Source organism: Pecten maximus, unplaced genomic scaffold, assembly GCF_902652985.1.
Source record: "Pecten maximus unplaced genomic scaffold, xPecMax1.1, whole genome shotgun sequence".
Taxonomy (NCBI): domain Eukaryota; kingdom Metazoa; phylum Mollusca; class Bivalvia; order Pectinida; family Pectinidae; genus Pecten; species Pecten maximus.
Window position 1 is genome coordinate 4,357 of NW_022980125.1, and position 20,504 is coordinate 24,860.

A 20,504-nucleotide genomic window follows, 5' to 3' on the forward strand; every position below is an offset into this window, starting at 1 on the left:
AGAACAACTCTATCTACATCATACATAAGAACAACTCTGTCTACATCATACATAACAACTCTATCTACATCATACATAAACAACTCTATCTACATCATACATAAGAACAACTCTATCTACATCATACATAAGAACAACTCTATCTACATCATACATAAGAACAACTCTATCTACATCATACATAAGAACAACTGTATCTACATCATACATAAGAACAACTCTATCTACACCATACATAAGAATAACTCTATCTACATCATACATAAGAACAACTCTATCTACATCATACATAAGAACAACTCTATCTACATCATACATCAGAACAACTCTATCTACATCATACATAAGAACAACTGTATCTACATCATACATAAGAACAACTCTATCTACATCATACATAAGAACAACTCTATCTACATCATACATAAGAACAGCTGTATCTACATCATACATAAACAACTCTATCTACATCATACATAAGAACAACTCTATCTACATCATACATAAGAACAACTCTATCTAAATCATACATAAGAACAACTCTATCTACATCATACATAAGAACAACTGTATCTACATCATACATAAGAACAACTCTATCTACATCATACATAAGAACAACTCTATCTACATCATACATAAGAACAACTCTATCTACATCATACATAAGAACTCTATCTACATCATACATCAGAACAACTCTATCTACATCATACATAAGAACAACTATATCTACATCATACATAAGAACAACTCTATCTACATCATACATAAGAACTCTATCTACATCATACATAAGAACAACTCTGTCTACATCATACATAAGAACAACTCTATCTACATCATACATACGAACAACTCTATCTACATCATACATAAGAACAACTCTATCTACATCATACATAAGAACAACTGTATCTACATCATACATAAGAACTCTATCTACATCATACATAAGAACAACTCTATCTACATCATACATAAGAACAACTCTATCTACATCATACATAAGAACAACTGTATCTACATCATACATAAGAACTCTATCTACATCATACATAACAACTCTATCTACATCATACATAAGAACAACTCTATCTACATCATACATAAGAACAACTGTATCTACATCATACATAAGAACTCTATCTACATCATACATAACAACTCTATCTACATCATACATAAGAACAACTCTATCTACATCATACATAAGAACAACTCTATCTACATCATACATAAGAACTCTATCTACATCATACATCAGAACAACTCTATCTACATCATACATAAGAACAACTCTATCTACATCCTACATAAGAACAACTGTATCTACATCCTACATAAGAACAACTGTATCTACATCATACATAAGAACAACTCTATCTACATCATACATAAGAACAACTCTATCTACATCATACATAAGAACAACTGTATCTACATCATACATAAGAACAACTCTATCTACATCATACATAAGAACAACTCTATCTACATCATGCATAAGAACTCTATCTACATCATACATAAACAACTATATCTACATCATACATAAGAACAACTCTATCTACATCATACATAAGAACAACTCTATCTACATCATACATAAGAACAACTCTATCTACATCATACATAAGAACAACTCTATCTACATCATACATAAGAACTCTATCTACATCATACATAAGAACTCTATCTACATCATACATAAGAACTCTATCTACATCATACATAAGAACAACTCTATCTACATCATACATAAGAACAACTCTATCTACATCATACATAAGAACAACATTATCTACATCATACATAAGAACAACTCTATCTACATCATACATAAGAACAACTCTATCTACATCATACATAAGAACAACATTATCTACATCATACATAAGAACAACTCTATCTACATCATACATAAGAACTCTATCTACATCATACATAAGAACAACTCTATCTACATCATACATAAGAACAACTCTATCTACACCATACATAACAACTCTATCTACATCATACATAAGAACTCTATCTACATCATACATAAGAACAACTCTATCTACATCATACATAAACAACTCTATCTACATCATACATAAGAACAACTCTATCTACATCATACATAAGAACAACTCTATCTACATCATACATAAGAACAACTCTATCTACATCATACATAAACAACTCTATCTACATCATACATAAGAACAACTCTATCTACATCATACATAAGAACAACTCTATCTACATCATACATAAGAACAACTCTATCTACATCATACATAAGAACAACTCTATCTACATCATACATAAGAACTCTATCTACATCATACATAACAACTCTATCTACATCATACATAAGAACAACTCTATCTACATCATACATAAGAACTCTATCTACATCATACATAAGAACTCTATCTACATCATACATAAGAACAACTCTATCTACATCATACATAAGAACAACTCTATCTACATCATACATAAGAACAACTCTATCTACATCATACATAAGAACTCTATCTACATCATACATAAGAACAACTCTATCTACATCATACATAAGAACTCTATCTACATCATACATAAGAACAACTCTATCTACATCATACATAAGAACAACTCTATCTACATCATACATAAGAACAACTCTATCTACATCATACATAAGAACTCTATCTACATCATACATAAGAACAACTCTATCTACATCATACATGAGAACAACTCTGTCTATATCATACATAACAACTCTATCTACATCATACATAAGAACAACTGTATCTACATCATACATAAGAACAACTCTATCTACATCATACATAACAACTCTATCTACATCATACATAAACAACTCTATCTACATCATACATAAGAACTCTATCTACATCATACATAAGAACTCTATCTACATCATACATAAGAACAACTCTATCTACATCATACATAAGAACAACTCTATCTACATCATACATAAGAACAACTCTATCTACATCATACATAAGAACAACTCTATCTACATCATACATAAGAACAACTCTATCTACATCATACATAAGAACAACTCTATCTACATCATACATAAGAACTGTATCTACATCATACATAAGAACAACTGTATCTACATCATACATAAGAACAACTCTATCTACATCATACATAAGAACAACTGTATCTACATCATACATAAGAACAACTCTATCTACATCATACATAAGAACAACTCTATCTACATCATACATAAGAACTCTATCTACATCATACATAAGAACAACTCTATCTACATCATACATAAGAACAACTGTATCTACATCATACATAAGAACTCTATCTACATCATACATAAGAACAACTCTGTCTACATCATACATAAGAACAACTCTATCTACATCATACATAAGAACAACTCTATCTACATCATACATAAGAACAACTGTATCTACATCATACATAAGAACAACTCTATCTACATCATACATAAGAACTCTATCTACATCATACATAAGAACAACTCTGTCTACATCATACATAAACAACTCTATCTACATCATACATAACAACTCTATCTACATCATACATAAGAACAACTCTATCTACATCATACATAAGAACAACTCTATCTACATCATACATAAGAACAACTCTATCTACATCATACATAACAACTCTATCTACATCATACATAAGAACAACTCTATCTACATCATACATAAGAACAACTATATCTACATCATACATAAGAACAACTCTATCTACATCATACATAAGAACAACTCTATCTACATCATACATAAGAACAACTCTATCTACATCATACATAAGAACAACTCTATCTACATCATACATAAGAACAACTCTATCTACATCATACATAAGAACAACTGTATCTACATCATACATAAGAACTCTATCTACATCATACATAAACAACTCTATCTACATCATACATAAGAACAACTCTATCTACATCATACATAAGAACAACTCTATCTACATCATACATAAGAACAACTGTATCTACATCATACATAAGAACAACTGTATCTACATCATACATAAGAACTCTATCTACACCATACATAAGAACAACTGTATCTACATCATACATAAGAACAACTCTGTCTACATCATACATAAGAACAACTCTGTCTACATCATACATAAGAACAACTCTATCTACATCATACATAAGAACAACTCTATCTACATCATACATAAGAACAACTCTATCTACATCACACATAAGAACAACTCTATCTACATCATACATAAGAACAACTCTATCTACATCATACATAAGAACAACTCTATCTACATCATACATAAGAACAACTCTATCTACATCATACATAAGAACAACTCTATCTACATCATACATAAGAACATCTCTATCTACATCATACATAAGAACAACTCTGTCTACATCATACATAACAACTGTATCTACATCATACATAAGAACAACTCTATCTACATCATACATAAGAACAACTCTGTCTACATCATACATAAGAACAACTCTATCTACATCATACATAAGAACAACTGTATCTACATCATACATAAGAACAACTGTATCTACATCATACATAAACAACTCTATCTACATCATACATAAGAACAACTCTATCTACATCATACATAAGAACAACTGTATCTACATCATACATAAGAACAACTCTATCTACATCATACATAAGAACAACTCTGTCTACATCATACATAAGAACTCTATCTACATCATACATAAGAACAACTCTATCTACATCATACATAAGAACAACTCTATCTACATCATACATAAGAACTCTATCTACATCATACATAAGAACAACTCTATCTACATCATACATCAGAACAACTGTATCTACATCATACATAAGAACAACTCTATCTACATCATACATAAGAACAACTGTATCTACATCATACATAAGAACAACTCTATCTACATCATACATAAGAACAACTCTATCTACATCATACATAACAACTCTATCTACATCATACATAACAACTCTATCTACATCATACATAAGAACTCTATCTACATCATACATAAGAACAACTCTATCTACATCATACATAACAACTCTATCTACATCATACATAACAACTCTATCTACATCATACATAAGAACTCTATCTACATCATACATAAGAACAACTCTATCTACATCATACATAAGAACAACTGTATCTACATCCTACATAAGAACAACTCTATCTACATCATACATAAGAACAACTCTATCTACATCATACATAAGAACAACTCTATCTACATCATACATAAGAACAACTCTATCTACATCATACATAAGAACAACTCTATCTACATCATACATAAGAACAACTCTATCTACATCATACATAAGAACAACTGTATCTACATCATACATAAGAACAACTCTATCTACATCATACATAAGAACAACTGTATCTACATCATACATAAGAACAACTCTATCTACATCATACATAAGAACAACTGTATCTACATCATACATAAGAACAACTCTATCTACATCCTACATCAGAACAACTCTGTCTACATCATACATAAGAACAACTCTCTCTACATCATACATAAGAACAACTCTATCTACATCATACATAAGAACAACTCTATCTACATCATACATAAGAACAACTCTATCTACATCATACATAACAACTCTATCTACATCATACATAAGAACAACTCTGTCTACATCATACATAAGAACAACTCTATCTACATCATACATAAGAACAACTCTATCTACATCCTACATAAGAACAACTCTATCTACATCATACATAAGAACAACTCTATCTACATCCTACATAAGAACAACTGTATCTACATCCTACATAAGAACAACTGTATCTACATCATACATAAGAACAACTCTATCTACATCATACATAAGAACAACTGTATCTACATCATACATAAGAACAACTGTATCTACATCATACATAAGAACAACTCTATCTACATCATACATAAGAACAACTCTATCTACATCATGCATAAGAACTCTATCTACATCATACATAAACAACTATATCTACATCATACATAAGAACAACTCTATCTACATCATACATAAGAACAACTCTATCTACATCATACATAAGAACTCTATCTACATCATACATAAGAACAACTGTATCTACATCATACATAAGAACTCTATCTACATCATACATAAGAACAACTCTATCTACATCATACATAAGAACAACTCTATCTACATCATACATAAACAACTCTATCTACATCATACATAAGAACAACTCTATCTACATCATACATAAGAACAACTCTATCTACATCATACATAAGAACTCTATCTACATCATACATAAGAACAACTGTATCTACATCATACATAAGAACAACTCTATCTACATCATACATAAGAACAACTCTATCTACATCATACATAAGAACAACTCTATCTACATCATACATAAGAACAACTGTATCTACATCATACATAAGAACTCTATCTACATCATACATAAGAACAACTGTATCTACATCATACATAAGAACAACTCTATCTACATCATACATAAGAACTCTATCTACATCATACATAAGAACAACTCTATCTACATCATACATAAGAACTCTATCTACATCATACATAAGAACAACTCTATCTACATCATACATAAGAACAACTGTATCTACATCATACATAAACAACTCTATCTACATCATACATAAGAACTCTATCTACATCATACATAAGAACTCTATCTACATCATACATAAGAACAACTCTATCTACATCATACATAAGAACAACTCTATCTACATCATACATAAGAACAACTCTATCTACATCATACATAAGAACAACTCTATCTACATCATACATAAGAACAACTCTATCTACATCATACATAAACAACTCTATCTACATCATACATAAGAACAACTCTATCTACATCATACATAAGAACAACTCTATCTACATCATACATAAGAACTCTATCTACATCATACATAAGAACAACTGTATCTAGATCATACATAAGAACAACTCTATCTACATCATACATAAGAACTCTATCTACATCATACATAAGAACAACTGTATCTACATCATACATAAGAACTCTATCTACATCATACATAAGAACAACTGTATCTACATCATACATAAGAACAACTCTATCTACATCATACATAAGAACTCTATCTACATCATACATAAGAACAACTCTATCTACATCATACATAAGAACAACTGTATCTACATCATACATAAGAACAACTCTGTCTACATCATACATAAGAACTGTATCTACATCATACATAAGAACTGTATCTACATCATACATAAGAACAACTCTATCTACATCACACATAAGAACAACTCTATCTACATCATACATAAGAACAACTCTATCTACATCATACATAAGAACAACTCTATCTACATCATACATAAGAACAACTGTATCTACATCATACATAAGAACAACTCTATCTACATCACACATAAGAACAACTCTGTCTACATCATACATAAGAACAACTCTGTCTACATCATACATAAGAACTCTATCTACATCATACATAAGAACAACTCTATCTACATCATACATAAGAACAACTCTGTCTACATCATACATAAGAACAACTGTATCTACATCATACATAAGAACAACTCTATCTACATCATACATAAGAACAACTCTATCTACATCATACATAAGAACTATATCTACATCATACATAAGAACAACTCTATCTACATCATACATAAGAACAACTCTATCTACATCATACATAAGAACTATATCTACATCATACATAAGAACAACTCTATCTACATCATACATAAGAACTATATCTACATCATACATAAGAACAACTCTATCTACATCATACATAAGAACAACTCTATCTACATCATACATAAGAACTATATCTACATCATACATAAGAACAACTCTATCTACATCATACATAAGAACAACTCTATCTACATCATACATAAGAACAACTCTATCTACATCATACATAAGAACTCTATCTACATCATACATAAGAACTCTATCTACATCATACATAAGAACTCTATCTACATCCTACATAAGAACAACTCTATCTACATCATACATAAACAACTCTATCTACATCATACATAAGAACAACTCTATCTACATCATACATAAGAACAACTCTATCTACATCATACATAAGAACTCTGTCTACATCATACATAAGAACAACTCTATCTACATCATACATAAGAACAACTCTATCTACATGTACATCATACATAAGAACAACTCTATCTACATCATACATAAGAACAGCTGTATCTACATCATACATAAGAACAATTCTATCTACATCATACATAAGAACAACTCTATCTACATCATACATAACAACTCTATCTACATCATACATAACAACTCTATCTACATCATACATAAGAACAACTCTATCTACATCATACATAAGAACAACTGTATCTACATCATACATAACAACTCTATCTACATCATACATAAGAACAACTCTATCTACATCATACATAAGAACAACTGTATCTACATCATACATAAGAACAACTCTATCTACATCATACATAAGAACTATATCTACATCATACATAAGAACAACTCTATCTACATCATACATAAGAACAATTCTATCTACATCATACATAACAACTCTATCTACATCATACATAAGAACAACTCTATCTACATCATACATAAGAACAACTGTATCTACATCATACATAAGAACAACTGTATCTACATCATACATAAGAACAACTCTATCTACATCATACATAAGAACAACTCTATCTACATCATACATAAGAACAACTCTATCTACATCATACATAAGAACAACTCTGTCTACATCATACATAAGAACAACTCTATCTACATCACACATAAGAACAACTCTATCTACATCATACATAAGAACAACTCTATCTACATCATACATAAGAACAACTCTATCTACATCATACATAAGAACAACTGTATCTACATCATACATAAGAACAACTCTATCTACATCATACATAAGAACAACTCTATCTACATCATACATAAGAACAACTCTATCTACATCATACATAAGAACAACTCTGTCTACATCATACATCAGAACAACTGTATCTACATCATACATAAGAACAACTCTATCTACATCATACATAAGAACAACTCTATCTACATCATACATAAGAACAACTCTATCTACATCATACATAAGAACAACTCTATCTACATCATACATAAGAACAACTCTATCTACATCATACATAAGAACAACTCTATCTACATCATACATAAGAACAACTGTATCTACATCATACATAAGAACAACTCTATCTACATCATACATAAGAACAACTCTATCTACATCATACATAAGAACAACTATATCTACATCATACATAAGAACTCTATCTACATCACACATAAGAACTCTATCTACATCATACATAAGAACAACTCTATCTACATCATACATAAGAACAACTCTATCTACATCATACATAAGAACTCTATCTACATCATACATAAGAACAACTCTATCTACATCATACATAAGAACAACTGTATCTACATCATACATAAGAACAACTCTATCTACATCATACATAAGAACAACTCTATCTACATCATACATAAGAACAACTCTATCTACATCATACATAAGAACTCTATCTACATCATACATAAGAACAACTCTATCTACATCATACATAAGAACTCTATCTACATCATACATAAGAACAACTCTATCTACATCATACATAAGAACTCTATCTACATCATACATAAGAACAACTGTATCTACATCATACATAAGAACAACTCTATCTACATCATACATAAGAACTCTATCTACATCATACATAAGAACAACTGTATCTACATCATACATAAGAACAACTCTATCTACATCATACATAAGAACTCTATCTACATCATACATAAGAACAACTGTATCTACATCATACATAAGAACAACTGTATCTACATCATACATAAGAACTCTATCTACATCATACATAAGAACTCTATCTACATCATACATAAGAACAACTCTATCTACATCATACATAAGAACAACTGTTTCTACATCATACATAAGAACTCTATCTACATCATACATAAGAACAACTCTATCTACATCATACATAAGAACAACTGTATCTACATCATACATAAGAACAACTCTATCTACATCATACATAAGAACTCTATCTACATCATACATAAGAACTCTATCTACATCATACATAAGAACAACTCTATCTACATCATACATAAGAACTCTATCTACATCATACATAAGAACAACTGTATCTACATCATACATAAGAACAATTCTATCTACATCATACATAACAACTCTATCTACATCATACATAAGAACAACTCTATCTACATCATACATAAGAACAACTCTATCTACATCATACATAAGAACAACTCTATCTACATCATACATAAGAACTCTATCTACATCATACATAAGAACAACTCTATCTACATCATACATAAGAACAACTCTATCTACATCATACATAAGAACTCTGTCTACATCCTACATAAGAACAACTCTATCTACATCATACATAAGAACAACTGTATCTACATCATACATAAGAACAACTCTATCTACATCATACATAAGAACTATATCTACATCATACATAAGAACAACTGTATCTACATCATACATAAGAACAACTCTATCTACATCATACATAAGAACTATATCTACATCATACATAACAACTCTATCTACATCATACATAAGAACAACTCTATCTACATCATACATAAGAACAACTCTATCTACATCATACATAAGAACAGCTGTATCTACATCATACATAAGAACAACTCTATCTACATCATACATAAGAACAACTCTATCTACATCATACATAAGAACAACTCTATCTACATCATACATAAGAACAACTCTATCTACATCATACATAAGAACAGCTGTATCTACATCATACATAAGAACAACTCTATCTACATCATACATAAGAACAACTCTATCTACACCATACATAAGAACTCTATCTACATCATACATAAGAACAACTCTATCTACATCATACATAAGAACAACTCTATCTACATCATACATAAGAACAGCTGTATCTACATCATACATAAGAACAACTCTATCTACATCATACATAAACAACTCTATCTACATCATACATAAGAACAACTGTATCTACATCATACATAAGAACAACTCTATCTACATCATACATAAGAACTCTATCTACATCATACATAAGAACAACTCTATCTACACCATACATAAGAACAACTCTATCTACATCATACATAAGAACTCTATCTACATCCTACATAAGAACAACTCTATCTACATCATACATAAGAACAACTCTATCTACATCATACATAAGAACTCTATCTACATCCTACATAAGAACAACTCTATCTACATCCTACATAAGAACAACTCTATCTACATCATACATAAGAACAACTCTATCTACACCATACATAAGAACAACTCTATCTACATCATACATAAGAACAACTGTATCTACATCATACATACGAACAACTGTATCTACATCATACATAAGAACAACTCTATCTACATCATACATAAGAACAACTCTATCTACATCATACATAAGAACTCTATCTACATCATACATAAGAACAACTCTATCTACATCATACATAAGAACTCTATCTACATCATACATAAGAACAACTCTATCTACATCATACATAAGAACTCTATCTACATCATACATAAGAACAACTCTATCTACATCATACATAAGAACAACTGTATCTACATCATACATAAGAACAACTCTATCTACATCATACATAACAACTCTATCTACATCATACATAAGAACTCTATCTACATCATACATAAGAACAACTCTGTCTACATCATACATAAGAACAACTGTATCTACATCATACATAACAACTCTATCTACATCATACATAAGAACAACTCTATCTACATCATACATAAGAACAACTATATCTACATCATACATAAGAACTCTATCTACATCATACATAAGAACAACTCTATCTACATCATACATAAGAACAACTCTATCTACATCATACATAAGAACAACTCTATCTACATCATACATAAGAACAACTCTATCTACATCATACATAAGAACAACTCTATCTACATCATACATAAGAACAACTCTGTCTACATCATACATAAGAACTATATCTACATCATAATAAGAACAACTCTATCTACATCATACATAAGAACAACTCTATCTACATCATACATAAGAACAACTCTATCTACATCATACATAAGAACAACTATATCTACATCATACATAAGAACAACTCTATCTACATCATACATAAGAACAACTCTATCTACATCATACATAAGAACTCTATCTACATCATACATAAGAACAACTGTATCTACATCATACATAAACAACTCTGTCTACATCATACATAAGAACAACTCTATCTACATCATACATAAGAACTCTATCTACATCATACATAAGAACTCTATCTACATCATACATAAGAACAACTCTATCTACATCATACATAAGAACAACTGTATCTACATCATACATAAGAACAACTCTATCTACATCATACATAAGAACAACTGTATCTACATCATACATAAGAACAACTCTATCTACATCATACATAAGAACAACTCTATCTACATCATACATAAGAACTCTATCTACATCATACATAAGAACAACTCTATCTACATCATACATAAGAACAACTCTATCTACATCACACATAAGAACAACTGTATCTACATCATACATAAGAACAACTCTGTCTACATCACACATAAGAACAACTGTATCTACATCATACATAAGAACAACTCTGTCTACATCACACATAAGAACAACTGTATCTACATCATACATAAGAACAACTGTATCTACATCATACATAAGAACAACTCTATCTACATCCTACATAAGAACAACTCTATCTACATCATACATAAGAACAACTCTATCTACATCATACATAAGAACAACTCTATCTACATCATACATAAGAACAACTCTATCTACATCATACATAAGAACAACTCTATCTACATCCTACATAAGAACAACTCTATCTACATCATACATAAGAACAACTCTATCTACATCAAACATAAGAACAACTGTATCTACATCACACATAAGAACAACTCTATCTACATCATACATAAGAACAACTCTATCTACATCCTACATAAGAACAACTCTATCTACATCACACATAAGAACAACTCTATCTACATCATACATAAGAACTCTATCTACATCATACATAACAACTCTATCTACATCATACATAAGAACAACTCTATCTACATCATACATAAGAACAACTCTATCTACATCATACATAAGAACAACTCTATCTACATCATACATAAGAACAACTCTATCTACATCATACATAAGAACTCTATCTACATCATACATAACAACTCTATCTACATCATACATAAGAACAACTCTATCTACATCATACATAAGAACAACTCTATCTACATCATACATAAGAACAACTCTATCTACATCATACATAAGAACAACTCTATCTACATCATACATAAGAACAACTGTATCTACATCATACATAAGAACAACTCTATCTACATCATACATAAGAACAACTATATCTACATCATACATAAGAACAACTGTATCTACTTCATACATAAGAACAACTCTATCTACATCATACATAAGAACAACTCTATCTACATCATACATAAGAACAACTGTATCTACATCATACATAAGAACAACTCTATCTACATCATACATAAGAACAACTGTATCTACATCATACATAAGAACAACTGTATCTACTTCATACATAAGAACAACTCTATCTACATCATACATAAGAACAACTCTGTCTACATCATACATAAGAACAACTCTATCTACATCATACATAAGAACAACTCTATCTACATCATACATAAGAACTGTATCTACATCATACATAAGAACAACTCTATCTACATCATACATAAGAACAACTCTATCTACATCATACATAAGAACAACTCTATCTACATCATACATAAGAACAACTGTATCTACATCATACATAAGAACAACTCTATCTACATCATACATAAGAACAACTGTATCTACATCATACATAAGAACAACTGTATCTACATCATACATAAGAACAACTCTGTCTACATCATACATGTTCATGGAAGTGGTGTTTTTACGTTTGACACAACCAGTACATTATTTGTTTCGTGACCAGCTTCACGTTAATTGGACTTTATCGATGAATCTCAGAATGTTCTTGATGAAGATCTTTCTCAAAATACTTATGTTCCTAATTACTGATTGGAAAACAAGATAGCAAACAGGTGGCCATCTCGTATTTTGGTGTCGCTATTTCTCAGAAAGTTATTGATGTATCTTTCGCACATTTTACATGCAGGCCTCCCTTGGTCCCCTGCTGTGTAATTTTGAGTGGTCGGAAAACAAGATGAAGGTAAAGCTTGCTGGTTGCTAATTCTTTGAAAATTCTTAATGGATCTTTCTCAATTTTCAGATATGAAATTTCTTATTGCTATCTCTGTGAATCTTTCTTGAATCTCATAAGTCGGTTCACCTTGTATCAGTTAAATCCGATATCGCTATTTCTCAGAAATTCATGATGGAAAGTTCATATTAATTATGTACAATTCACATTGTTTCCAAATGATTAAGAGGACAGAAGGGGCAGAAGGGAGCAATTTGACTATATTGCTATAAATTATTCCTCATAAACGAAGCACTCAGCATTCATAAGAATGAGAGGCTGAATCATGCTTTGGTGAAGGGAAACCCATTTTATATGTCTGTAGGATGGGGCCGAACACGGGAAATATTATCGCTTCTTCAAAATCCCTCTGTCTAAATGGCAGGATTCTGTCAAAATTCGGTCTGAACCATCCTTGGGTTAAGGGGAATTGATTTCGTGTAAAGTAAAGGGTGGGTCTAGATTTGGAGCCCGTGATAGAGGAAATCTAGATTATTCTTTAAAATCATTCTTTTGCAGGAATAACAGGACTAGTCTTAATCTAAGGTCCTCGAGGATTTTGGTCCAGATTTTCAGTTCACAAAAATGCATACCAGGGCAAAAATATATGTAAAAGCTAGTAGGCAACAAATATATCACTCATGCCCCTTGTGCCTCTTTGACTTTTTATGCTACATCTTTACTCAGCACATGGTTCGAATTGAATACAAATTCCCAATGTGGAATCCAAAAGCCAGCATAGGCACGCAAACGATATCGTATTGACTTATAGAGCAGTTTACTAACTTCTTTTTGGTTTGTGGTTTTTAACCCTTATTGATTTTTTCGCGTGTACAACAAAATTGTTAATTGTTGTTAAAACAAGGTTGATAAAACAGAATTTTGCCATAGACCTCCTGGGGTAATTTTTCGGTTGAATCTGTATCCGGGTGCTTTCTGGTTTCCAAACTACATGTTCAAATGTCCATACCTAGGGAACCCCGTTTACTGACAACTTTGTTGACTTCACAGATTTACGCGTGTATCCTGTGATATTCACAGATTTACGCGTGCATCCTGTGATATTCACAGATTTACGCGTGCATCCTGTGATATTCACATATTTACGCGTGCATCCTGTGATATTCACAGATTTACGCGTGCATCCTGTGATATTCACAGATTTACGCGTGTATCCAGTGATATTCACAGATTTACGCGTTTACCCAGTGATATTCACAGATTTACGCGTGTATCCAGTGATATTCACAGATTTACGCGTGCATCCTGTGATATTCACAGATTTACGCGTGTATCCAGTGATATTCACAGATTTACGCGTGTATCCAGTGATATGCAGAACTATACACGGACACGAGTTGAAGTAAGAGTAGTATTAACGTCGACATTACATATACAGACATTATACTAACTTGGTTTATATTGTTTATCATTCTACCAACAACTATGGTCATTCAATGGCGCCGATATGTTGGTATCTTGCTTACCTCTAAATGTACAGGTTTATGGACAGAGTGGTGGAGATATATAGACAAACTGGTATCTTGGCTAAGACTGCGTATACATTATAATCAGACAAAAATCTGAATAAAGGTAGATGTATATATAACACGAGTATCCGATATTTTACCTGGCGGTATGTCGGTATCATCATCCGGGCTAATAATCTATAGTTAGTAGTGTACAATACTAGGTGTAACACGTCAAAGTTTCAACCACTAATTATTGCCACCATGTCTTACCACAGAACTAACATTTCTTTACCACTTCATCTCCCTAACGATTACCACAAATAGAATATAACATCCACTTACCTGTGTTGCAGCTTAAATCTATCGTGTAAAATGTATGATTTCCATCTTCGAGTAAACCATTGTCATAAAGACAATCATGACAAATAAACTCTATTAATATAACGTTGTCATGGTTACCAAACGAGTCTTCACTTCCTGTGTCTTTGTGTTGGCTTCGACTGATGCGGCAGTCGCGAGACAACGACAAGACCTGAGACCACAGTGTGTTATACTCACAACGGGTACATACTAGATATTGAAATCAGTGGTGTATGAAAACAACCCTGGCACATCAATCAATATATTTATACAACAGCAGCAGAAGCAGGTGTATGTGGGTAATTCATTATCTGAAACGCAAACGTTGACGCATTAAAAGGTCACGAGGACGCGTACATATACAGTATTAGGATTACCTTGGACGTTTTGACATTAATTATGTTTCTATATTGCGAAGAAATACCACCTTAATTAATTCACACCTGAGAGAAGAGAAAATAAAGAGAAATGGACAGGGAGAACGTGTGCAGCCCAAGTAAAAAACACTTTGTTTATCATCAGAAGCGTTTCCCCCCCACCACCACCATCAGTTCAAATCGCCTCTCGTCCAAGGTCCGTCCCACCGTAAAAAACATATCACTGCTATTTCTTGAGAAATATTGGGTGGCGGCCATTTTTAATTTTTACAGTTGAAGTTTCTTATCTCTATTTCTCAGAGAATACTTAATGGAACTTTCTCAAATATCACATGTAAGGTCCCCTTGGCTATCAGTTGTGTATATTTCGTTTTGAGACTAATTAGAAAATAAGATGGCCAACAGGTGGCCATTTAAAGATTTATCTGAAAGTCTGATAGATGGTTAACTTGAATATCAATCAAAATTGCCATCGCTGTTTTACAGAAATGTCTTGGTTGATCGTTCTCAGATTACCTTTCTAGGTACACACTGTTTGTAGGTACATCCTATCTGTGGGTACATCCTGTCTGTAGTTACACCCTGTCTGTAGGTACATCCTCTCTGTAGGTACACCGTGTTTGTAGGTACACCCTGTCTGTAGGTACACCCTGTCTGTAGGTACACCCTGTCTGTAGGTACAGCCTGTCTGTGGGTACATCCTGTCTGTAGTTACACCCTGTCTGTAGGTACATCCTCTCTGTAGGTACACCGTGTTTGTAAGTACACCCTGTTTGTAGGTACATCCTGTCTGTAGGTACACCCTGTTTGTAGATACACACTGTCTGTAGGTACATCCTGTCTGTAGGTACACCCTGTCTGTAGGTACACCCTGTTTGTAGGTACATCCTGTTTGTAGGTACATCCTGTTTGTAGGTACACCCTGTCTGTAGGTAAATCCTGTTTGTAGGTACACCCTGTCTGTAGGTACATCCTGTTTGTAGGTACATCCTGTCTGTAGGTACACCCTGTCTGTATGTACACCCTGTATGTAGGTACACCCTGTCTGTAGGTACACCCTGTCTGTATGTACACCCTGTCTGTAGGTACACCCTGTATGTAGGTACATCATGTCTGTAGGTACACCCTGTCTGTAGGTACATCCTGTTTGTAGGTACACCCTGTCTGTAGGTACATCCTGTTTGTAGGTACATCCTGTCTATGGGTACACCCTGTTTGTAGGTACACCGTGTTTGTAGGTACACCCTGTCTGTAGATACACCCTGTTTGTAGGTACATTCTGTCTGTAGGTACATCCTGTTTGTAGGTACATCCTGTCTGTAGGTACACCCTGTTTGTAGATACACCCTGTTTGTAGGTACATCCTGTTTGTAGATACACCCTGTTTGTAGGTACATTCTGTCTGTAGGTACATCCTGTCTGTGGGTACACCTTATTTGTAGATACACCCTGTTTGTAGGTACACCGTGTTTGTAGGTACACCGTGTTTGTAGGTACACCCTGTCTGTAGATACACCCTGTTTGTAGGTACATCCTGTTCGTAGGTACACCCTGTCTGTAGATACACCCTGTTTGTAGGTACATCCTGTTCGTAGGTACACCCTGTTTGTAGGTACATCCTGTTCGTAGGTACATCCTGTCTGTAGGTACATCCTGTTTGTAGGTACACCCTGTTTGTAGATACACCCTGTTTGTAGGTACATTCTGTCTGTAGGTACACCCTGTCTGTAGGTACACCCTGTTTGTAGGTACATCCTATCTGTAGGTACACACTGTCTGTAGGTACATCCTGTTTGTAGATACACCCTGTTTGTAGGTACAGCCTGTCTGTAGGTACACCCTGTTTGTAGGTACATCCTGTCTGTAGGTACATCCTGTTTGTAGGTACGATCTGTTTGTAGGTACATCCTGTCTGTAGGTACACCCTGTCTGTAGCTACATCCTGTCTGTGGGTACACCCTATTTGTAGGTACACCCTGTTTGTAGGTACATCCGGTCTGTAGGTACACCCTGTCTGTAGGTACACCCTGTTTGTAGGTACATCCTGTCTGTAGGTACACCCTGTCTGTGGGGACACTCTGTTTGTTGGTTCAATGAAAATTTAGAGGTTGACAAAAAAGACGAGATATTGTGTCTTACATAGATTGAGTAAAAATAATTCTAAGATGAGAGCCGAGATCCCTCTGCTATCTCTAGTCTGAACACTTTGAACAATACGGTTGTTTATCATATTTAAAAAAAAAAGTTCCCCGGTGGCGGAACACTATATACCGCGCACGCGCGCTGATGCCTTATGGTGTTATATACTACTGGATCAAGCATTATTACAAGGTTGGCATCACCGTAAGAGTATTGTGACTCGTTAGAGCCAAATATTAAGAGTGAGCACGCGAGAATGAAAAAGAACGAAAACATGAGAATGCAAAGATTCGACGCGACAGTGAGGAGTTCGCACTCACGCTGTTGCGATTTCACTTCCTCGCAGTCACGTTTTCGAAAACGCGAGAATGCGAGATTAGGGCTTAACGGCAGATCTCGCAATCTTACTCCCTAGCATATATATAACATAGTAACACAATTAACGATGGAAGCCAATTTTATGACTTATGTCCTGACTCGGCCTCGAACTCACGATCTACGGCCCCCAATCGCCTAGCCAGAAATACCCGCTGCGAATACCGTTGCGCCACATCGGCGTTCTTAAAAAGGAACGTTTCAATGATCGTCGGCCTGATATCCTGACATGATTATGGCGGAAGTCGTCTGTTAGATGATATGAATACCTGTACCGCAATGTATATATATTGCGATCCAGGTATATCTAACGTACTGTATAAGCGGACTTACTTACGCGAGGGAGCGAGATTGCAAGGACGTCCGTTAAGGCCTCATTTCGCGTTTTTGACGCGAAAACGCGAAGGCGAATATGCGAAGTTATTCTCGCATTCTCGCCGTGGCGTTTTCGCTCTTTCGCATTCTGGCGTTTTCGCTTTCTCGCCGTCGACGGCCATAGGTCGAAAACGCGAGGTTAGGCCTTAACGTACGGTGGCTGAGTTGTACCATTTCGTCTTTTCGCCTCGAAACGAAAAGGCGAAAATCAAATATCTTAATTCTCGTCCTTTCGTCTTTTCGCCAGGAAAAGACGAAAATTATCACAACTTAAATTTCGTGTTTTCGCCCCGAAAAGACGAAATGAATTCACGCAAATTAGCGACTTTAATTCTCGTCTGTTTGGCTTTTCGCCCCGAAAAGACGAAAACTAGCAAACATTTATTTTCGTCTTTTCGACTTTTCGCCCCGAAAGAACAAAAATTAAAGTTTTTAAATTATAAGGTTTTTAAATTTCGTCTTTTCGCCCAAAAAGACGAGAATTAGCAAGCTTAATTTTCGTCTTTTCGACTTTTCGCCCCGAAAGAACGAAAATTAATGTTTTTAAATTTTGAGGTTTTTAAATTTCGTCTTTTCGCCCCAAAAAGACGAAAATCAGTAAGCTTAATTTTCGTTTTTCGGGGCGAAAAGTCGAAAAGACGAGAATTAATGTCTCTAATTTGCGTGCATTTACTTCGTCTTTTCGCGTATGATGTTTCGGGGCAAAAAGACGAAAGGACGAAATGGCACAAATTAGCCACCGTATTTTAATTCTCGTCCTCCCGTCTTTTCGCCCCGAAAGACGAAATAC

At 33.2% G+C, this 20,504-nt stretch overlaps 1 protein-coding gene across 1 annotated transcript; it reads right to left on the reverse strand.

Moving 5' to 3' along the window:
- Positions 1-17,999: 17,999 nt before the first annotated feature.
- LOC117319412 (uncharacterized protein FLJ40521-like) lies at positions 18,000-18,528 on the reverse strand (the record flags this gene model as incomplete). Its single annotated transcript, XM_033874224.1, has 1 exon — positions 18,000-18,528. A coding segment is annotated over exon 1 (529 nt), but the record flags the coding sequence as incomplete, so codon positions are not given.
- Positions 18,529-20,504: the final 1,976 nt, after the last annotated feature.